We start from the raw sequence: 23,905 nt of genomic DNA on the forward strand, positions 1-23,905 counted from the left end.
AGATGTTAAAACAACTAGGAAAGCAGTTTTCCATGTCAGTAATCTTAATGGACAAGTGTGCAAAGGCTCAAAAGGAGCACACATTAAGAATTCTAGTACTAGATTGAGATCCCAAATTGGCACTTGAAATGGATAAGGAGGAAACACATTAGTGAGTCCTTTTAAGAATTGCACTATCAGAGGAATTTTGAAATAGGAGCATTCCTCCGACGAGCGCTTGAAGATGGAAAGCGCCGCAAGATAACCTTTAATGGTTCCAACACTTAGACCTCTGTGTGCTAGGGTCCGGAGGAAGGACAGTACTTCCGGAATAGAACACAGAAAAGGATCGACATTCTTTTCTCTGCACCAGTTGCAAAACTTTTTCCAACGGCAACGGTATAGAGACTTTGTTGTTGGCCTTCTTGCCGAAAACAACACCTCCATGACGTCATCTGGAAGGTTCCAATCCTTGTATCTCAGCCTTTCAGATACCAAGTGTGAAGGTTGAGCGTTTTGACCTCTGGATGGAGAACCCGACCCTCCATTTGAGAGAGAAGGTTCTCTCTCTGAGGAAGACTTATTGGAGGACAGATGGACATGTCTAGAAGGTTCGGGTATCACGTTCTCCTGGCCCAATCCGGGGCAATTAGGATCCTGTGGTTTCCGAAGCGTCTCAGTCTCCTGATGACCTGAGGAATGACAGGAATCGGAGGGAACGCGTACAATAGTTGGAAATTCCACTCCACCACGAGCGCGTCCCCCAGGGCTCCTCTCGGGGTGAATTCCCTTGAGCAATACCTTTCGCACTTCCGGTTGATTCCGGTCGCAAATAGGTCCACTTGAGGGGTTCCCCAAAGGGCGACGATCTCTTGAATGACTTCCTGAGCCAGTTCCCATTCGTGGGACACAGTGCTCTGCCTGCTCAGAGCGTCTGCCGTCATATTCTCTTCCCCGGCTAGGTGAACTGCTGTTAAAGAGATTCCTTCTTGGATTGCCCAATACCAGAGCTGCATTGCCTCTCTGCACAGAGGTAGTGACCCCATACCTTCTCTTTTGTTTAGATAATGCATGGCCACTGTGTTGTCTGTCATTATCAGGACATTTTTTTCCCTGACAGATGGCAGGAAAGCTTTCAGCGCTAGCCTGATTGCTCTCAGCTGCAGAAGGTTGATGTGCAGTTTGGACTCCGATGGAGACCAACGACCGCTGATTTTCAGATCGTTGGCATGAGCTTCCCACCCTTTGTGTGAGGCATCCGTCACTAATGTGATCTCCGGCCATGGTTGCCAAAAAAGTTCTCCCTTCAGGATATTCTCTGAACAAGTCCACCATAGAAGATCTTGACGCACCTTGTTCGGAATTTGGAGAAGATCCGTCATTCGACCTGAGAACTGGGACCACTGAGTCTTTAGAGCCCATTGAAGGGATCTCATTCTCAGACGTACCTCTGGCACTAGGAAAATTCAGGATGCCATGAGGCCGAGCAACCTTAAGAAGTCGTAGGCCTGAAGATTTTGGGCATTTTGGAATTTGGAAACCATCTGAAGAATGTCTTGAGCCCTCGACCTGGGAGGCGAGCTCTTTCCCAGGGATGTGTCTAATACTGCTCTTATGTATTGGAGCCGTTGAGAAGTTGTCATTTGTGACTTCTTGAAATTGAGGGAGAAGCCCAGTCTGTGGAGGAAGTGGCAAGTGACGTTCAGGTGATCTAGTGTCCGTTTGGCTGATCAGAGCACGTTCTGCCGATCGTCCAGGTAGGGGTAGACGTGAATCCCCCCTCTCCTGAGGTGCGCTGCCACCACTACCATCAGTTTGGTGAAGACCCTAGGGGCGGATGTCAATCCGAATGGCAGGACTCGAAACTGATAGTGTGAGTCGCCAACTACGAACCTCAGGTATTTTCTGTGCTTGAGATGAATCGGAACATGAACATAAGCATCCTGGAGGTCCAACGACACCAACCAATCCTGGAGTTGGAGAGCCTGAAGGATCTGAGAAAGAGTAACCATCTTGAACGTGTCCTTCCGAAGGAACTTGTTCAAGTTTCTTAAGTCCAGGATGGGCCTCAGTCCTCCGTCCTTTTTGGGGGATCAAAAAATACAGGAAGTACCATCCCTCGTTCCTCTCTGCTGCAGGTACCAGTTCTATAGCACCTTTCTCCAGCAGGGTTAAAACTTCCTGCTGTAGGAGCGGGTCTGAAAACTTCAAAAGGTGTCTCCTTGGTGGATTGCTATGAGGTTGCGTTAGAAAAGGAAGGCAGTACCCTTGGGCTATTTCTAGAGCACAAACATCTGAATTAATGGCTTGCCATTCTTGCAGATGCTGTGACAGCCTGCCTCCTACAGGTGTCTTGTGATACAAGTCCTCAAAGTGGTTTTGAGGCGGTTGCTGAAGCCGCTGATGGCAGAGAGGCTGTAAGCTGTAGCTTGCTTTGCACGTTTTCCTCGCCCACCGCGAGTGCCCTTTCTCTGGCCCCTTTGACTGACCATTCCTCTCGCCTTTCCACATGAGGAGTAGTAACGATAGGATCGTCCCCTCCACGATTGACCTGGTGCACGAAAAGGCTGAGGTTGCCTGATGGCAGCTCCCAAAGACTTGGCAGCTGCTTTTGAGGTCTGCAACCTCTCAAGGCTCTCGTCAGCCTTGCTGCGAAAAAGGTGAGACCCGTCAAAGGACATATTCAGGAGACGGTTCTGCACGTCTGGTGCGAAACCCGACTTGCGTAACCATGCAAATCTGAGCATTATCATGCTAGCGCCCATGGACCTGCTCACACTATCTACAGTGTCCAATCCAGATTCAAGGGATTCCTGCATAGCCTCCTTTCCATCTCTAACGATGGCTAGGAATCCTTCCCTCTTGTCCCCTTCTGGTATGTGCTCCGCCACTATCGCAATGCACTCCCACAGAGTGTACGAAAACTTTGCCAAGGCACATGTGGAGTTGGCTGATTTTAACGCCATACTCCCAGCTGAAAATACCTTCCGTGCCCAGCCATCCCCACGCTTATTGTCCCTGTCCGGTGGGATAGAAGGGTACTCCAGTTTTTTAGAAGCTGTGGCCGCCTGTATGACCAAACTCTCAGGAGTGGGATGTTTAGACAGATAGCCAGGGTCGCTACTGGCAGGGTGGTATTTTTAGGCAAGAGATTTATTCACTGGTGGAATAGAATACGGAGTCTCCCAATTTTTGGCCACCCTATTTTGCAAGGCTACGTGAAAAGGTAGTATTGCGTCTTCAGTAGGACCATGATCCAATATATCTGTTAGATCATCTTGGATAAATTGGGCTGGAGGTCTGGCCCATCCTAAATAATCTATTACCTTTGTCATTAGCTGTTGGTATGACGGACTGGCATGTTCTCCTGGTTCTGGCCTACCAAAGTCATTTTCAGGAGATGTATCAATACCACTCGCATTGTGCAGTGATTCAACCAAATCCCTCATCCAGCTTTCCTCTGAAATCACGCATTCTGGGACATTTGGGGTGCCATATTCTAGCCCAAAAGGTACATTCTCCTCATAAGATTTCTCGTGTTCCTCAAAAACTGAGGTCAGGGACTTGAAAAACTCCTTCCTAGGAAGAGGTTTAAAAACTTTTTCTGGGAGAGGTGGAGGAGGAGTATTAAAGGGTCCTGAAGGCATTACAGTTCTTGCAGCCTTCTCTTTCCCTTTTTCTGGTTGATTTTGCCGAACTGGAGGTTTCGGCGTTGAGGGCTTCGGGGTCGACGTCGACAGAGGCGTCAATGGCGTCGCCGTAATACCCGTCTTCGAGGGCGCCGGCTTCGAGGGTGTCGAGGCGCTCTTCGAAGACTTGCCCTTCGAGGTGTGTTTGGTCTCGGACGGCGTCGGTGACCTCGAGCGGTCGACTCGACACGAGCAGCTTTTCTCGCCCAGCGTCCTGGAAGGTTCTCTATCCTTCCTCTTTCGATCACCCGGGCTCGAGGGCGCGCGAGTGTCGGAGTCAGGATGCTCCCGGCCCGCTTCCGAGGAAGGCGCAGACCGAGGCTTCACTTTCTCGAACACCTCCATCATTTTGACCCTGAATGCTTCCCATTTTTCGGATGATGAATGTTTAGTAGGACATTTCATCCTTTTTGGGGATTCGTCCGAGGACGAGGTGGAGGGGGACCTGTGGCGTCATTTCTTCGATTTGTTTTGTCGAAGACTACGAGCGATGAGAATCGCTTCGGGATCTAGACCGATGCCTTTCGCGTCAAGGAGATTTCTCCTCACGGGACCTCGACTTGAGGCTTTACGGTCGGATTTACGACCTACCTGTAGTTTTCCCCTCCTCTCTCGCAAGGCCTTCCCAGTCATCGCCTGACACTTCGTACAAGCCTCCATGTCGTGGCCTTCTCCGAGGCACCACTAACACTCTCGGTGCAGGTCTGTAATCGACATTTTCGAACCGCACGACTTGCACTTTTTGAAACCCTATCTCGGGGTCATGGTCGGCGTTGATGACGAGGACATATTAGTTTATTTACTATTCTTCACGGAACTCGAGGTGCGCGAATCTCCGAAGCAACGTATACTGCGGAAAAACGGAACCGAGGCCAACGGGCGCCGCGCATGCTACTTATACACCCGATGACGTCACCCTCGACGGAGGCCTTCGAGGGACCATTGACTCGACGACAATGACGCACGGCGCCCCCTGCCGAGACTTTTTTCCGAAGCAGCTAAAGCTGGATGGAATACATCTAAAATGAGGAATTCGAAGTGTATTTTCTACTTTTTACATTAAGATCTCACCAAATGTCATGCAAATCCCACTTATAAAATAATCTTAGAAGTCCCTTTCTTGCTTTCAACTCAACATAAGAATTAGCCTGAGTGGTCTTATCCATTTCCATATTAATTGTGGTATTGAAGTCTCCTCCAACTATAATTTCTGTACATCTCAGTTGGTCCAGTACATCAGCCAGCGTTTAAAAAAAAACATCACATTGGGCGCATAAATTTTCAAAATGGTCATGTATCTATTTTAAATGTGCAGTTTTAGCACAACAAATGTCCCTTCCAGAACTACACATACACAATCAGTTCTATATCTCAAGCCTTTTCTTAAAAGAATAGATACTCCACGGGAATTACTTGCAAAGTAACTCGAAAACTTTTTTTTACATATAAACCATTAAAAATATATCCCACTTGGTCTACTCTCAAATGAGTCTCCTGTAAGAATACTATATCTGGCCTGTGCCTACCTATCATTGATAATATTTCCCTCAGCTTAACTGGATTATTCACACCCATAACATTCCAGCTCATAATTGTTATGTTTGCAGACATTATCTCCAATGAAACAGGATCTCAGTGCTGGACAAACCGCACCCATTGGCAATCTCTTTCACCATTGAGCTCATCTTTGCTCTTATTTTCTTCTCTCCCTCCCACCTTTTTCCTCCCTTCTTTTCCTCCAGTTTTGCCAAATAGTGACACTTAATCGTGTTTCACCCGAGGAACATCCCAAATAAATCATATTCTAAGAAAATAAACAAAATCATAACTGATTAAGCTTGAAACCAAAGGCAGATAGAATGAAAGTGAAGAAATAAACCCAAAAAAAACACCACCACCACAGGAAAGAGCATATGCATCAAGATATTAAACATTATAAAACAGAATCAAACTTATATATTTGCTCGGTATGAAAACATAACTCCAACTAATATTACCTATAGAACAATGAGACCGCAACCACTAAACCAAATTTGAATGACAATCCCAGATAATCTGTCAGACTGAGACCTAATAAACAAATCCTTAACACTCTGTGCCACTATATATAAAATGCTTTATAAAATGGCACATCCGATGTTCAATTCGAATAAAGTACATTTAGAAGATCCTAGTTCCAAAGCAATGTATCTGTTCATATTCACCCACAAACAGGTTCATTCATCCATCCATATGCCCACATACCTACAACCTATGCATATCCGCATACGCACACAATGTATCTATTTCTTCATGTCCATATCCAACAACCATGTAATTGCTACAAGCAACCATACTTTTATGCTGCCAGGCAACAACCATCTCAAAATGTCTGGATACCTAGCAATCCTGCACACCTCATTTACACAACAGACAAGCGGCATTACTCAAAGGATGTTGCCCTCTTCACAGAACTCAGAGCTATCATAACAATTCAAATAATACCCCACTCGCATTGTATGTCAATGAAAACAGACAGAGTATAAACACAGCAAAATCAGAAATATTAGTCCTTAAGGATTTGCGAGGAAAAAAACGGCCACTTTTCCACTGGCACATAGACAAATTACAGCTAAAAGCAACAATCCACATGAGGTACGTAGGAATGCAAATCAGTTGAAGCCTAAACGATGCCCCATGGGTTGAAGGCTTCAAATCAAAATGTCAACAGCTCTCCACTCAGGCAATAGTGCTAAATAAAGAATATGGGAAATACTCATTACTCCCAGTAGTGGCCTTCTTTAAACAGAAGGCAACCCCAGCACTAACATATGGAGCAGAATGTGCATTAGGATGCAAGTCTAGTTTATGGAATATGTGGGATAACATTTTCTGGACTAATGTACTTGGATTACCCAGGGGTACCCGACAGAGTGTCTGCGCTATGAACTTAGTTTAACTTCTACTAATGCGTGAGTATGCTGGAACACATTAGATCTTTACCGGAAAATGACTCTGAAAGACAGCCCACGCAGTATAAAATCTTGGCAAATCCTGGATAGAACGACGAGTCCTCTGTGTTCGCCCTATGGGTAGAACGCTGTAACGCTTTACTTGTGGAACTAGATATCACCCTTGATATGTTGCACAATAACCCAGACCATGTAAAAAAAAAGATTATGGAGAAAAGACTGGTGTGAGACAAGTGACAGAAGAAGGACATACACTCTTATGGAAACAGTCTCCAGTGAAAAAAGGGGCTTAAATGAGATCCACAGCGCCTGGAAACTATTTCCTGACCTCCATGGAAGACGATGCTACATGTTTTGCTTAAACCTGTTTAAAGCGCTAAAAAGGACAAACTTTCGGTCAAGTGAAAAAACACTGTCAGAACAATGCAGGTTGTGTAAAATCTCTAAAGAAACATTAAAACATCTCACGTTACATTGTGCAGCACTCAACGAAGAAAGGAAACTTCGCTTTGGGAAATGTATTGCGCAAAGGACTACAATGAACGTCGAAGATTGGTGGCAGTTAATGTTCGACGAGTCAGATCGCAAACTAACCATAGCATTGACCTTCGTTTTAGAAGCGATGATCATTCGTCTTGAGAGTCCTGCCGCCACTGCAGACTACCGTTAAATTTTTAGGTTTACTTGACGCTACACAATGCATGTACAAGTTTTTAAAGGAAAAACAAGAGTCGCCTTTCATATGATCTAGATGTATGAATGTGTATGTATTTTATTTTCTTTTGTGCTTCTTTTTAAAGGTTTGTAATAAATAAAATTAAAAAAAAATAATAATAATACCCCACTCCTGAAAAACATATTTAAAAAAACACATGGTCCCTTTTTAGCCAAAACTCATAACTTGCATAAAATATTAGCAGATCATTACCAATCCTATCTATTAGCAACATATTCACAGCAGAGGTCACATAGCGCAAAGCTGCTAACACAGCACAATGCAATACAATAATAATATAGCAAGTTGTATCTTCCATCATATGAGCATCCATGGAAACAGCGGCTCCAAAGATCTGCTGTAGCAGTTTGAGCTCTCGGACATAAATGTAATTATCTGTTAAAAGTAGCAACAATTCCAGATTCAGTTCTTTGTCACAGCCAAGCCAGTACCTTCTTTCTAAGAGCATCCCTAGGTTCACGTCCTGATGGTGATGTAACGTTGGTGATAACAAGATTTCTTTGGTCAAAGACAGTCTCTCACACTCTTATCTGAGATGTGTGGCATCTGTGAATTGTCAAGGTGTGAGACCTTAAACAAAGTCGGTTAAGTTTTCATAAAAATAACACACAGTGGACGACAAAGACGGACCAGGCTCTATTGGCAAAGCCACACAGGGTTGCCTTGCAGTAATTCGAGCAGCCAATGAATCCCCAGGGCTTAGATTTTCGGAGATCAAATTATCAGATTTCAATGGAGACACATATTAGCAGGAATTGGCATGGTCGGACTAGCTTTCTCTTCCAACCCTAAACTGGGTCCTTGCAGATCACCCACTTCGGCTTTAGTAATGGCAGAGGAATCCACGCACTGCTGGGGGCTTTGAGAGCTCATATTCATGTCTTCCAACTCCAACATTGGATCTGTTTGACATAGATGTCTACCATAACAGGGCATAATATTTTCACCACTTTATCCGCTAAGTCCAGCCATAAGCCAAAATCGTATACATTCCCACATCGAAGGTGTTCAGCAATGATTGCCTCCCTTACTTGCAGCCATTGGTTACAACTGTACTAGTCCATCGCAAAGGACTGCTCACTATTTGGCTCTGGAACATCTCCTGACACAGTAGCAACTGTCTCCCCTTTGTAGATTTAAGGCTGTAGGGGTAAAGTCACCAGAGGTGCTACAGATGCACCATCAGATGCTCAACCTCTAGGCACTTCATGCTCTAATTGTTCAAAGTCTCCTTCATTGGCAAGATCCTCAGGGCTTCCCCCACCTTTTTCATCCTCAGAAGTATTTAGTTTGATCTCTTGGAGGTGTCTTTTCCTATGAGCGCTGGCAGCCTCCACTTCAGAAATGTGATTCTTGCAAGTCTTAATAAAACTGCCCTATCTAGTTATCACAATTTGTATGCAACAGGTGGACAAAGTAAGGTCACAAGTGCCCACAATGGGTTATCATATACCCAAGGAGTAAAAAAAAAAAAACAGGAAGTAAGAGGCAGCAGCGGGAGGCGGGTGGGGAATAAACAGTCTAACCGCAGGAGGGAAGTAGCTAGGTAGCAATCGGTAGCCTTTGCACTGACTACCAAACAGCTCCCGACCACATTCAATTCAACCCTTGTTTTCATAGGTTTATCTGGTACACAGTGCTGTCTCAATACACCCGGCAAATACCGTTGGTGGCAGCTCTTCCAATCTGATACAGCTAACCTAGCCATTGAAACACCAACACTGATCACCAAACTTCTGGCAGCACGGCAACTTTTTAAAAAAAATATGTTTATTTTAAACAGGCAGGTTATGACAATACAAGTTTCAATCATACATGACATGCATCGTAGGAGCCATATGGTTTGTTGCCCTCCCCCGCCCTCCCTCTGGTTGTTAAGTCCCCCAAGGCTACTCCCCCTCCTCCCGCCCCTGCGGGAAGTCCCCATCATTTAAAGTCCTACGAGCCAATTTGGGCTTGTAGGTCAGGGCTGGAAAGTCTCGGTCAAAGTCCAGGACCGGGCCCAAAATGTTTTGAAAGCGATGAAGGAGACCTGCCCTGGCTGCCATCACCTTTTCTGCGATTAGTACATCCCAGACTTTCACCCACCAGAAGGGCATGAGAGGGCCCTCAACAGTTTTCCGTGTGCAGGCTACCACGATTCTGCCCGCCAGTAGACATTGAGATAATAGTTTGGCTTTGGGTCCAGATCCTGGGTAGATTCTGGAAATTGGGACTCCAAGAAGAATGGGTTCGGGGTCTAAGGGCAGCCTTGTCTGGGTAACGTCTGCAATGGTCACCAGGCACTGTTTCCAGAAGGTTTGGGCTTTAGGGCAGGACCACCACAAATGAAAGAAGGACCCTATTTGGCCACATCGTCTCCAGCATTTTGGGTCGAGCGTAGGATTCATGTGGTGGAGTCTTAGGGAGGGGGGGATAGTACCAGCGCAGGAGGATCTTATATATGCACATTCTCTATTTGTGATGCATGCTGAGTGGGACTGGGACCAGATGTCTACCCATGATTGGTCCTCTATGGGGTGACCCAGATCCGCTTCCCATTGGGCCATGTACAGGGTTTTGGAGATTAGAAAGTCCTTTTCGAGACGTTTGTATAGAGTAGAAATTCTTCCTCGGGCCGGGAGCTCCTTAAGAGTTAGTTCATTGGCTGTAGGGGGGCGGGTAGCTGCTTGGCGAGTCTGTGGATGGGAGCACCAGTGGCGCAGCTGTATGTACGTGAATCTGTCCTTTTCCTGGAGCTGAAAGATTTCTTTACATCGTTCAAAGGTGTAGGGTTGTCCTCCTTCAAAGAGTTGTCCAAGGGTCTCCAGACCTCCTGCAATCCAAGTTTTGAAGTTATGGGTGGACAACCCAGGCAAGAAGGTTGGGTTCAGAAACACCGGGGAGGAGGGGCTGAGTCCCACCGGGATCCCTTTTTGCTTCAGGGCTTTGTTCCAGACAGAGATGATGTGTTTGGTGGCCGCTAGTAGCTTCCGCCACCGCGCTGGAGGTGGGATGTGTGGAAGGAAGCGCAGCGGAAGAGGTAGTTGCGCCTGTTTGAGGTCCACCCGCTGGGGCGATTAGTATGCGTTTGCCATGTCTGGACGCAAACCAATTGGGCCGCCATCTGGTATTTCTGTAGGTCTGGGACCCCGAGGCCGCCAAGCTTTGCATTACCTAGCATCGTAGCTTTAGGGATTCTGGCTTTTTTCCCCCTCCAGATGAACTGGAGCATTTTCCTCTGTATGTTTCAAAGGGCTGGTGCTGCGATTGGCACTGGAAGTGATAAGCAAGCGTACAGGAATCTCAGTAGCAGGTTCATTTAGCACAGCAACTTTCAAGAAGAATGGTACAGCGGATGCTCATGGATTATTCAGTGTGATGCTCGTATTTTGAGCTGTTCAGAAAAAGTGCTTGGTGGGCCTACAGGAATAAGTGCCTGTTGGGAGGTGTGTGCTGCCCTACCTGTATGACAATGTGTGGACAAGAAGAGCACAGGAGGATTAGATACACTAAGGGCATTCAAATCTCTCATAACACCCGTGGGCATATCTCTAGAGCATAAAACAATGGGACCACTAACTACAGTGACATTCCTGGGTATTGGGATAGACCTTAAGGGGGGTTAACAACACTTCCACAGAACAAAGTGGTAGTGTTTTGCCAAGCTTGCACAGCTTTGCTAGCTAAGGATATATAGTTACTGATGAGGAAAGGTAATACGAGCAGTGAGCTTTTACAACAGATTACATGCCTTAAAAACAGGAAGGCCACAGCCTGGGCACCAATCTGACACCAAAGCAAACTAGCAGCAGCCGAGAGCAGGCATAAGATTTTCAAATGTGGAAGGAGAATCAGGAAGTTTAATGGGATCTTACTATGGAAGGAACCACCTTTGGACAGCAACAAGATAGAACTGTTCACTGAGGCTTCAGAAAGGAAGGGCTTAGGAGCAGCATTTTAGGCAGGGAGTGGTGTGCAATCCCTTGGCCAGAAGTCTGACATACAGCATAGCATTATTGAAGTTATGCCCTATTGTGATTGCATTTCACTTGTGGGTTCATAAGCCAACAAACAAAAAGGTGACCCTTTGGACAGATAACCAGGCTATTCTTTCTGTGGGAATTGACAGTGACACTGCCTATAGAAAACACTGAAGGGAGAGCTAGACACTTACCGATGGTAAAAAGAACAAGTTACTCTCTTACCTGGTAACGTTGTTTCGATGGGATGGTCCGACGACGTATTCCATATCTATGACAGGTAATCACCACAGCTGTGCTGCTTCGGAAAACTTTCGGCTTCTGCGTCGATGACGTTGATACGCTGTCCTCGAGGGCCTCCGTCGAGCCGACGTCAACAGATGTTATAAGTAGGACGCACGACGCCCGTAGCCTCAGTTGTAGTTTTTCCCAGAACGTGTGGCACCAATCTTCTGCCAGTATGAGCACAGAAAGCCTTGCGGAAACATAAGCTGCAATTGCATATGAAATTCTGTAGCGGGGCAGGTAGGGAGCGATATGGAATACGTTGTCGGACCATCCAATTGAAAGAACGTTACCAGGTAAGAGAGTAACTTGTTCTTCGAGGGGATTTGGTCTTCCGACGTATTCCATATCTATGACAGACTCCCAAAGCAGTACCAACGAATGGAGGAGGGAAAAAGAATTTAGAATATAGAAAATTAGAATGTCCAATCAAATTGCAGAGTAAAGGACCGCCTTGCCAAAGGCCAGATCCTGCCCATAGATGGAATCTAGGGAGTAGTGTCGTACAAAAGAATGGACCAAAGCCCAAGTGGCTGCTTCACAGATGTTTCAAACAGGACTGTCCCTCTGCAGGGGAGTAGAGGCAGTCATACCCCAGTAGAATTGGCCCATAAGCCAACCGGAGGGTCCTTACCCGCCAAGCGGTAACATTCAGAATTTGCCAAGATAATCCATCTAGATAAGTCTGCTTAGTAACAGCTTGTCCCAAACGCCTTCCAGCGTAACCTATAAAGAGCTGATCGTCCACTCTGACTCGGGACAGGCGTGAAATGTAGGAACTTAAAGCTCTCCTAGTATCCAACCTATGGAGCCTCTCCTCTTCCTTACCAGGATGCGGAGGAGGATAAAATGCCGGAAGAATGACCTTCTGGCTTAAATGAAATTCCGAGACAACTTTCGGAAGAAAGGAAGGGCAAACTCTAAGGACAACCCTGTCCTTATGAAACACAGTGAAGGGTGGCTTAACTGAAAGTGCCTGCAACTCACTCACTCTGCTAGCGGAAGTGACCGCAACTAAAAATACGGTTTTAAGGGTCAACAGTCTCAGAGGACAAGAATGTAAAGGCTCAAATGGAGCACCCATTAGGAATTTTAGAACAAGGTTCAAATCCCAACCAGGCACCTGGAAAGGTGATGGCAGAAACACATTAGTGAGCCCTTTGAGAAACTCAGAAATTAAAGGAATTTTGAAATAAGAACACTCCTCCGACGAGCGCTTAAATATGGACAGCGCCGCGAGGTAACCTTTAATGGTACCCACTTGCAGGCCCTTGTGGGCTCACGAAAGCAAAAAAGACTGAACCACAGAAATGTCACATGAAAAAGGATCCACATTCTTAACCCTGCACCAGTCTCAGAACTTTCTCCAACGGCAACGGTACAGGGACTTGGTTGCAGGCCATCTGGCCGAAAGCAACACCTCCATCACGTCTTCAGGGAGGTCCCAATCCTTATCCCTCAATCTTTCAGAAGCAAAGCGTTAAGGTTGAGGGATCTGACCTCTGGATGGAGAACCTGACCCCCTCCCGTGAGAGCAGATCGTCTCGGTAGAGATGACATGGAGGGCAGACGGACAAGTCGAGGAGGTCCGGGTACCACATTCTCCGAGCCCATGCCGGAGCAATGAGGATCATCCGGGAACCGAACCTCTGTAACCTCTGCAGCACTTACGAGATGACGGGGACTGGAGGAAACGAGTACAGCAGTGGGAAGGACCACTCCACCACGAACGCATCTCCTAAGGCTCCTCTTGGAGGAAATTCCCAGAAGCAGAACCTTTCGCACTTCCGGTCGACACTGGAGGCGAAGAGATCCACTTGAGGGGTCCCCCAAAAGGCGAAGATCTCCAGGAGAATCTCCTGAGCCAGCTCCCACTCGTGAGAGATCGCGCTCTGCCTCCTCAGAGCGTCCGCCGTCTTGTTTTCGTCTCCGGCCAGATGAACTGCCGAGATCGAAATTTCCTGCTGGATGGCCCAGAACCAGTGCTGCATCGCCTCCCTGCACAGAGGAAGTGACCCTGCCCACCCCTTTTTGTTGAGGTAGTGCATGGGCACTGTGTTGTCCGTCAGAATCAGGACATTCTTTCCTCGCACAGTCGGCAGAAAAACCTTCAGGGCAAGCCTGATGGCCCTCAGCTCCAACAGATTGATATGGGGTCTGGACTCCGAAAGAGACCAACGACCGCTGACTGTTAACTCGTTGGCATGAGCTCCCCATCCCGTGAGGGATGTGTCCGTCACGATCATCACCTCTGGCCAGGGTAGCCAAAATAGAACCCGCCTCATCATATTGCCATCAAAGGCCCACCACAGAAGGTCCTGGGCGACCGGGGGCGGCACCTGAACGGGGTCCGACATCCTGCCGGAGGACTGTGACCACTGCATCTTGAGAGCCCATTGCAGAGATCTCATCCGGAACCTGCCCTCTGGCACCAGAAGAATGCAGGATGCCATGAGGCCGAGCAACCTCAAGAACTCGAACGCCGGGAGACTCTGGGCATGCTGAAACTTGTGGATCATCTGCTGAATGTGATGAGCCCTCACCTGGGGAGGAAAACAGTGCCCCAGGGATGTGTCGAGCACTGCTCCGATGTACTGGAGCCGCTGAGTTGGCGTCAAGTGGGACTACTTTAAGTTGAGGGAGAAGCCCAGCTTGTGAAGGGAGTGGCAGGTGACGGACAGATGATCCAGGACTTGCAGCGGAGAGCGCGCCCTGATCAACCAATTGTCCAGTTAGGGGTAGACGTGAATCCCCCCCCCTTTCCTGAGATACGCTGCCACCACCACGATGAGCTTGGTGAAGACCCTCGGGGCGGAGGTCAATCTGAACGGCAGGACCCGAAACTGAAAGTGCGAGTCACCAACCGCGAACCTCAGGTACTTCTTGTGCTTGGGATGGATCGGCACATGAAAGTAAGCATCCTTGAGGTCGAGAGACACCAACCAGTCCTGAAGTTGAAGGGCCTGGAGGACTTGAGAAAGAGTAACCATCTTGAACTTGTCCTTCCTTAGGAGTTTGTTCAAACTGCGCAAGTCCGTGATGGGTCTCAATCCCCCGTCTTTCTTCGAAATCAAAAAATAAGGGGAATACTATCCCTTCTTCCTCTCCGCTACAGGCACCAGTTCTATGGCGGCTTTCTCCAGCAGGGATTGTATTTCCTGCGCAAGGAGCGGATCCAGACTCTTCAAAGAGAGATTTCCTGGTGGATTGTCGTGAGGCCTCTACCGGAAAGGAAGACAGTAGCCGTGGGCTATGATCTCCAGAACCCACACATCTGAAGTAACCTCTACCGGAAAGGAAGACAGTAGCCGTGGGCTATGATCTCCAGAACCCAAACATCTGAAGTAATGGCACGCCACTCTACAAGATGCTGCGCCAGCCTTCCTCCAACCGGCGAACCATGGGACATGGCCTCATGACAGAGCTGAAGCGGCTGCGGCAGTGCCTGAGGGCAAAGAGGCAACTGCCCGAGCGGCTTTGGCACCTCGAGTACCCTGTTTCCCACCTCTGCCACTCCTACGGTGGCCCCTTTGACTTGCACCTCCTCTCGATTTACCAAAGGATGATTAATATCGAAAGGAACCTCCCCTCCATTGCTGTCCCCTAGGGCGAAAGGCGGAGGTTGATGGACTGCAGCGCTCAACGACTTCACTGCAACTTTGGAGGTCTGCAACCTCTCAAGGCTCTCGTCAGCCTTGCTGCCAAAAAGATGCTCACCATCAAAGGGCATGTTGAGGAGCCGGGCTTGCACATCCAGAGCAAACCCCGACTTCCACAACCACGCAAACCTGCGTATTATGGTGCTCGCCGCCATGGACCAGCTGACACAATCTGCCATGTCCAGACCTGACTGAACGGACTCACACATGGCATCCTTGCCATACTGCACAATAGCAAGAAAACCATCCCGTTCCTCCCTTCGAGAATATGTTCAGCCGCTAACGAAATACAGTTCCACAGAGTGTGCATGAAACGTGACAAGGCACACACGGAGTTGGCTGCCTGCAAAGCCATGCCCCCTGAAGAAAACACTTTCTTCGCCCAGCCATCAAAACGCTTGTCGTCCCCATCAGGAGGGATGGTAGGGTACGACGCCTGCTTTGCTGGGGCCGTCGCCGCCTGAACCACCAAACTCTCTGGAGTGGGGTGCGTGGTCAAGTAGCAGGGGTCGCTACTGGCAGGGCGGTATTTCCACGGCAAAGACTTGCTCACTGCCGGGAGACTCTCCGGAGCAGTCCAAGCTGCTGCCACCCTTCTCTGCAAGGCCATATGAAATGGGAGTACCGGGTCAGTCGGTGGACCTTGGTCGAGGATATCCGTCAGGTCATCCTGCAGAAAAACCACAGGTGGCGCTGACCACCCCAAGTATTCCGTGACCCCCAACATAAGGCACCGGTACGAGGACTCGACATGGGTGCCAGGCTCAGGCCTACAGAACTCTACCTCTGGAGAGGTGTCCAGACCACTGGCGTCGTGCAACGACTGATGCAGGTCTCCAATCTGGCTATGACCAGACAAAATCTCGTCAGGTACCTCCTCAGGAACCATACCTTCCTCAGACCTTTCATCCACCTCAGAAATATAATCCAGAGGCTGGAATGAGGGCCCAGAAAAAGGGACAAAGACCTTCTTAGCCTTGGCCAGAGCCTTTCTAGGGGGTTCAACCATGCCACGGGGTACCTCCGACAAAGCAGCCTCGAAGGGCGTCGATGGGATCGGTGTCGACATTGTGCGTGGCGCCGACGGCTTTGACACAGTCCGAGGGCGGAGCCCCGAGCGTGTCCTTCGACAGCCTGAGCGCTGATGGCATTGACGGCTTCCTCGGAGGCAGAGCCTCGAGAGTCCCTCGACGACCTCAGTGCCGAAGGCATCGATGTCTTCTTCAAAGACCTCACAGGCTCCGACGGTCTCGAGGGCGTCGAGGACCAGGACCTGGAACGGGCATGTCTAGAGCAACCATCCTTGTCCGACCGGGACCTCGAAGGTGCCCGGTGATCGCGACTACCGCTCAAGCCCGAAGACGTGCGAGCGGAGTCTCTAGCACAGTCACGGCCGGTGTCTTTCGACGGCGCGGACAGACCGGAGCCCTGCGACTTAAAAATCGCCATCATCTCCTGACGAAATGAATCCCATTCCGCAGGTGTGGAATGCTTGTTGGGACAAGCTACCAGCCGACGGGCGAAGTCATCGGACGAGGAAGGCGACCGATGTCGGCGCTCCGTGAGTGCCTCGACGAGGCAGAGGAATGGCGGGACCTACTCCTGGACCAAGACCCCCCCCGGATTTATGCCGACGATGCGGAGAGTCGCCCCTCGAATCGTCAGTCGAAAGCCCAGTGGATCTTGACTTCCGGGGCTTGGCCACCTTACCTACAGAAAGCTTCTTCTTACGCTCCCGCAAGGCCTTCGATGTAAGCGACTGGCAGTCTACACAGTCATCCGTGTCGTGGTCCTCACTGAGGCACCAGAGGCAGGTGTTGTGCGAATCCGTCAACGACATCTTGGACCCGCAGTCCCGACACTTCTTAAAACCCGGCTGCGGGGTGGAAGACGACAAAGACATCAAGGAAATCTTCACAACAGGTTCGAAGAACCGAAAGAACAGAACTCAGAAGAACCGAGGCACGTCAAGATCTCCGAAGCGAACACGTTTGCGGAAAAAACTGAACTGAGGCTAAGGGGGTCGTGCGTCCTACTTATAACATCCGGAGATCGCCGGCTCGACGGAGGCTCTCGAGGACAGCGTATCGACGTCATCGACACAGAAAATTTTCCGAAGCAGCACAGCTGTGGTGATTACTTGTCATAGATATGGAATATGGCAGAGGACCCAATCCCCTCGAAATGCTTAGCTGATGCTTTTAATAGTTTTCAGTGGCAGGTTTCACAGTTGTAGCACCTGGTGAGCAAGCAGAGACATAATTGGGAGGATTATCAACCAGACACTGACATTTGTTTAGTTATTAGGACTACTAGGGGTACAGGTACTCATGCCAAAGGGTCACCGGGAGGGGGTTCCAACAAAGAAAGGCATCCCCAAGACAGCTGACTGATTGTCTGGGCATTTGCCACCAAAACATCCAAAAGCTGGACAGCTATGAACAGTATGTAGTGATTAAATTGAATATAAAATAACGAATGAAATTACAACGAATACAAAAACAACGAAAATAACTAATCTGGGAAAAAACTAAAAATGGAGTTGAGAGTCAGAATAGTGGTTTTGAGGGTGGGGAAAGTATTAGTAAAAAAAATAATAATAAAAGCGGGTGCTTTGGGAGGGGGGGCTGGCGACCCCCCCAAAGTAACGAAAAAGAAATACGTTATTTTGGCATTAGTTGTATTGTATTAGTTGAAATCACATGTAACCCTATGAACTTATTAGATATAGCCCTCTGAACCAAAGTGGCAGGTGACGAGAAGCCCCCAAAAAGTGTCACTAAGAATGGCCATGAAGCAGTGAAGAATTGCGGAACCACAGATTGATGCCAGGTACCCTCATTGATTATAAGAACCTAAGCAGGTTAATTGAAATACTGGCTCCAAATAAGAGTATCGACTATTTCAACCAGTATTTGCAGTGGCCTTCTTTGGCGCATTCAAAGCAGGCGACACTGATATGATGTGCGACACAGATGAAAGCGTGCATGTTGAATGCATATTTGATCTCAAGGCTGGACAATGGCCTCACCTTATTAATACATCTAAATGGCACTAGCTAGAGCTGCCATTAGTTCCAGGCATTAATAAGGATGGCAGTGAACAAGGCAGATTTAGGTAAAGAACAGTTTGATAGGCGTTCCTATAGAACAGAAGTTGCAAAATCAGCGGACATAGGGTGTCTGGATAATTAGGAACGTGCAAATGGAAATCCAAAGGTTTGGAAAGTTATGTGCAACTTCATACAATTTGAATACCAGGAATTCCCCTTCCACCCAACCCCAACCACGCATGGCTTACTTGATTCACGCAGCAGGGAAGAGAACACGTCGTTTGGGTGGTTACCACGGTTACGTGACAAGCACCGAGAAAGAAATGGCATCTTGTGTAAGGAATGACACATTTATTTGGCAAAACAGTAGTATAAAGTGGTGTTGCCAAACCTGCATGCTACAAGAACTACAGCCCAAAGTCACATCACTCCTAAAAACCACATAGTAAATCAGACATCATGATACATGTTGGGGGCTGAGGGCAACAACGTCAAAGGGCTAGGCAAGCATTGCCCCACCGGGTTATGGGGAAATCAAGAAACCAAATCAACAAGGCAAGGGCAACATTTTGCAAAGTGCAAGATTTTTCCACCTGAGACCTGGGCTAAAAAAACTTGGAGGTACCGGGATACGATGCAAGCAATGGGGTACACCTCAAGGAGGTTGGCATGCCCTCTTCCTGCTTACCATCTCAGTATCCTATGAATTGCACAATTGTATATAGAACTGAAAAGGGGGAGCCACTAAGGGTGTAGCTTTCCCTTTGTGATTTTGTGGTTAAACAAGCAATCATTCATGCTGATCACATAATAACTAATACGAAGGACTTAAAAAAAGGGGCTTGGTGCCTCCACCAAACACTCCCCATATACCAAATAGCAGAGGCACAGAGTGCAGACAACAATGCACCCTCCCACTTAAAACAACCAGTAACGGCAGCTCTTTCTGAGCGACTCTGGCAAACGATTGGAGAGTTGACGTCTGGGCAAGGCAAAAGAGAAAAGAAGGATATAGCAAATAAGGGCAAGGAGGAGCTTGAGAAACATAGATCAGTTGGCAGCGTGTAGTGTAATGTCAAAATAACGTTCTTTCCGTGTACACAGTTGTACATTGTAACACCGTTTTTAAAATTTCTAGATAAAATACTGAATACTCCGTTATTTATCTTGGAAATGTATGTGTGTATATATAGGGCAATGGTAGTAACCACACCAATGGAGTGCTAATATTATGTTGCGGCTAACAAAGTGAAAACAGGCACTGGACTTGTTCTATAGCCATGCAATACAAGGTCGCCCTATTTTGCAACATCTGCAGACCCATAAAACAATTGGTCTGACCTCATTGCCAGAGGAGGGTAACAAACAGAAATGCTATCTAAATTGTGAACAATACTTGTACTGTGTACAGCCCAGCAACCCCAACTTCACACTGAGTATTATGGTCTGTGAGCGTCGTATAAAAACGTATTTCCACACGATAGTTTGAAAATGGTTCCACTGCCAAACACAATGGGATCCCAAAGAAAATAAAAGGCTAAACTTACCATCCTTCTTCAAGTACTCCACGATATTCCAGACCACGTGGGGAACACCATTCATTAGGCGACCCTGCTTCTGCAGCTCCAGGAGTGGCACACCAAACATCCGGCCTTGTGAAGCAGCTGTCTGCCTGCTCATTGGCTGATTTACAATCTTCTTCATGTCTTCTCTCAGCTTCACAGCTGCCTTAGATTGCTTGAAGAAATCCAAGAAGAGAGAACAGTCAGTCGCGTTAACAACCGTAGGCTGCATGATTAAAACGTGAGTATTTGAACTCAACCAAAGCTTCTAATACTGCAGATGGCCTTTATTTTTAAATCGAGTGAACGTAGCATAAAGCTGCAGCCATCACAGACACTGCGCGACAGTTAGACTCATGCTTTTTTTCTCATTGTAAATACAAGGATACATACTGAGGAGGAGCACTAAAACCCGAGCCTGCTAATAGCTGCTAAACAAAAGCGTGGGTTACATGTGGCCATGCAACTATATCCAAGGAGTGATTACTATAGTAACTGGAGGGTGTGACTCAGCAGACACCGTGCAAGCAGCTCAGAAAGCAAAACCTGCTGAAGCCTACAGCCATACAGTACTAGTAGCTGAGAAGTCTCAGAATCAGAAATAGGGCGTTGTAGGTTCACTGTAAACCCATGAACAATGTAATAGAATTCAAGGGACTTTTGCCCTGAAAATTCTGATTTTATAAAATGTGTTTAAACTGCAAAGGTTTTTCTGAATTTGGTAAACGAAAACTCAAACCTTCTCCATATGGCAAATAACCAAGTCTGATGGGTTTACTGGAATACATGTATCTTAGTTTTTAGCAGCGTTCATGGTTGCATTACAAGTAGTGCACCCTTGAAAAGTTGCTCACAGTAGCAGTAAAGTTTTGTAAAAATATTTCCAAGGTTGAGAAGTCTCCAATTCCAATATTCCTCGCAGTTAAGCCCATAATGCCCATCAGTGACAGTGCCCAGAACTAACATGGTTTCTAGGGCCCACAGTCCCAGCCCTGTTCATGTAACTCCATGTCTTCACAGATCTACTTCCGCAAAACTAAACCCACGTTTGTGTCTTACTACATCAACACCTGGGAATACGAAAGAAGCAAACAAGTATGGAACCATGTGCCCTGCAGTCAGCTATAGATACGACAGGTAAAATGCTGGTTTCAAGGCGGACATCCTTTCCCATCCACACTCAAAAATACAGGGTTAACCAAAGGGGTAGGGTAGATGGGAGGCACAGACAAAATACTTTCTTAAAGTCCCTCAAAAGACATAGGTCAAGCCAGGAAGAAACAAAAGCATTCGTTAAGAGCAGAGGTTTAGAAGTGCCACCCCCCCCTTCTCGCTCTCTCTATCCAGGTAGCAGCCATTCCCTAATCTTTTGGCTATACGTCCATTCACATGTACCAGCACATTATAGAACTTTACACAGAGAGCGTCCTCCCCGCCCCTTCCTTTTACCCGTCTGTGACACACTAGGTCTCAGTATGGACCTCTGCGCTCATGTAAACTAAGGAAAGAACCATCCAGACTATCTGGATGTCGTTTACTAAGACTGTTTGCACTGGCATAATGGTAAACCAATTAATTTACAAGCCTTAAGACTCCTGTGCTCTGCAACAATGCATTACCTTTCAAAGCCGTAGCAAGTTTTTCTTGAAACATGTCAGATAAACCATATGGGTCTGCGTGTGCGCGCGCGCACACACAAAAATACAGATGCACAGAAAAAGACAAAACAGATCCAATCCATCTGATCATCTACCACCTGGTTGACAAGGTTACTTTAGCAAAATCATGGAGAGAGAAGCAACTAAACAGAAACAAGGCTTTGTTGAATAGAAGTCCATTCTCTAGGAACACAGTTAGGCTTCAGAACCTCAAAAGGTACAAAAACTGCATGCGCGATGAAGGTTAATTGACGGCCCAAAGCTGCCTCTATTTCTACGCTACCTATGGCACAGTGGACCACCACATTCCAGTGAAAAGACTAGGCAGGAGTACTCGGGAATGAATCCACACATACCTCTTCAACCACAGCCAAAACTAATTAATTGTACTTGTGGGATCGTCCACTCGAAGAGTAATGTTCATCTATCATGTGTGATACTCCATAGCTGTTCATCTATCTGGCGCGTTGGCCAAAGCCTCCGAACAGAATCGGTACACTAAAACGCAAAGTGATTGACTTTACAGATTATTTTCCATGCATCAGGCTACTAGACTAGAAGATGCCCGATCAACACAACCAAACAATCTACCAACAAACATTTAAAAGCCAAAAACATGAGGTGGGGATTTGGCTGTCCACGATACTAAACACTGTAATACCTGCACTTAAGAGCAGAGCCCAGCTATTGTCACAGATGGCCTCAAAAATCCAAAGTCAAAGATGGTGGGTTTAACGTGCTTTATTTAATCTTTAAGCAAATAGATTGGGAAGGCTGGGACAGTTGAAAATAGGGTGTTCCCTAAGACTACCTCTACCTTCACATGGGCTTTCTCCACCCTATCCCAGACCTCTCCAACGCCCACAACATTTTCGGTGCATCCTAAAGCAAGGTAACCCCTACTGCCCTTGTCTTCTCTATTCTGGGAGGGAAACCTAAAAGTTGTGGCCTTCTCTAACTCAGTCAGGGATTTTCTAAGCAATCTTCTCCCTTTGGTTGCCAGACTGATTTCACCAAGGTTTCTCCACCAGTCTCTCTGCCTCACACCCCCCTCGCCTCGATTTCTCCCTCTACATGTTCTCCCTCCATCTCTTCCTTTCTTGATCTTCCTAGTCTACCTCTTTTACCGCCTGCATAGTTCCTTTATCTCTCACTTCTCTCCCTTAACCCCTCTCATATCTGCTCTCCTCTACTCCCATATCTTCTACCACATTTGCACTACCTGCATCTTTCACCTTTCTCTTTCTCGTCTATTGTACCCCTCTACTCTCGCGTCTCTCCCTTACTAACGCCGGTCTCCTGATTTTACATTCGCACTGCCTGTCCCTCTCCACTAATTTCCTCCTTCGCTGCGTCTTCCACACTATTACTGCCATCAGCTTTACATTTCCCACCACTCTCCTGCCACACACACTCCATTACTTATACTCTCTCACATCCTCTCTAAATTCCGCTTCACTTGTGCCCCCTCCCTCTTTCCCACTCACCTTTCGCACCCCCCTCACCACACTCAACCGGTGCCACTTTCTCAGACACATAGTACTTTACCTGCCCTCTCTCAGAACACTACCACTCCTAGGCACTCCACTCCACCTGGTCTCTTTAACCACCCACCACTCCAGCTGATCTCACCCGAATACTTTTTAATCTCCTACGTGCTGGCTGGGTTTTTTAGCCTAGCCTTCCCTCTTTTTTTTATTGGCATTTCAAAATGTTATAACCAAACAACAACCCCTCCCCTCTTACCCACAATCCCCTCACAAATCCTCCCCCCCAACCGCAGGATCAAAGTCTATGCAATGCCTAAAACCTGCAGTTTGTGTGGGCATAGTGCAACATTACAGTCATCTCGCAGGAATTTCAGTACCAGTGCCCATTCTTTCGTAAATGCCTGTTGCGCTCCCTGGATAGTGCAAGTCAACCACTCCAGAGCAACAACATTCCATATCTTCACAAACCAATCCTGAATATGTGGAGGATCTTTGCCCTTCCAGTGATGTGCAATTACCACTAAGGCTGCCACCCTTGGGATTGTCTGCGCTTTTCGTTTATGTTTAGGCCATTTTCTTTCCTCAGTAGCAGCAATTCCCAGCCAAATGTCTTTTGAATGAACCTGTAACCGCTTACCAAATATACTTTGCATATGCTTATTAATGGCTCCCCAATAGCTAGCCAAATTTAGGACATTCTAACCAAGTATGTATTCAGTCCACTTTCCCATTCCATTCCCTCCAACAGTTATCGGAGCTGATTAATTTCATTTTACATAACCTGTGTGTGCTATAGTGCCATTGTACCTTCTACCATGGTTCTCTAATTTGTAGGAAACATGTTAATTTTGGAATATCTTTCCACAGCACTTGCCATTTGTC

At 47.3% G+C, this 23,905-nt stretch overlaps 1 protein-coding gene across 4 annotated transcripts in view; it reads right to left on the reverse strand.

Moving 5' to 3' along the window:
- Positions 1-23,905, reverse strand: part of FAM13A (family with sequence similarity 13 member A) — a 2,868,510-nt gene that overhangs the window by 2,600,614 nt on the left and 243,991 nt on the right. For 2 of the 4 annotated variants that reach the window (XM_069630746.1, XM_069630744.1), the window contains exon 2: positions 19,861-20,050. In XM_069630746.1, the coding sequence (XP_069486847.1) occupies positions 19,861-20,017 (157 nt within the window). In that variant the 5' untranslated portion in view covers positions 20,018-20,050. Of the gene's footprint in view, positions 1-19,860; positions 20,108-23,905 lie in introns of those variants that run through there. The other 2 variants (XM_069630745.1, XM_069630743.1) reach the window with 1 other exon arrangement.

Source organism: Ambystoma mexicanum, chromosome 6q, assembly GCF_040938575.1.
Source record: "Ambystoma mexicanum isolate Mex_15411 chromosome 6q, UKY_AmexF1_1, whole genome shotgun sequence".
Lineage (NCBI taxonomy): Eukaryota > Metazoa > Chordata > Amphibia > Caudata > Ambystomatidae > Ambystoma > Ambystoma mexicanum.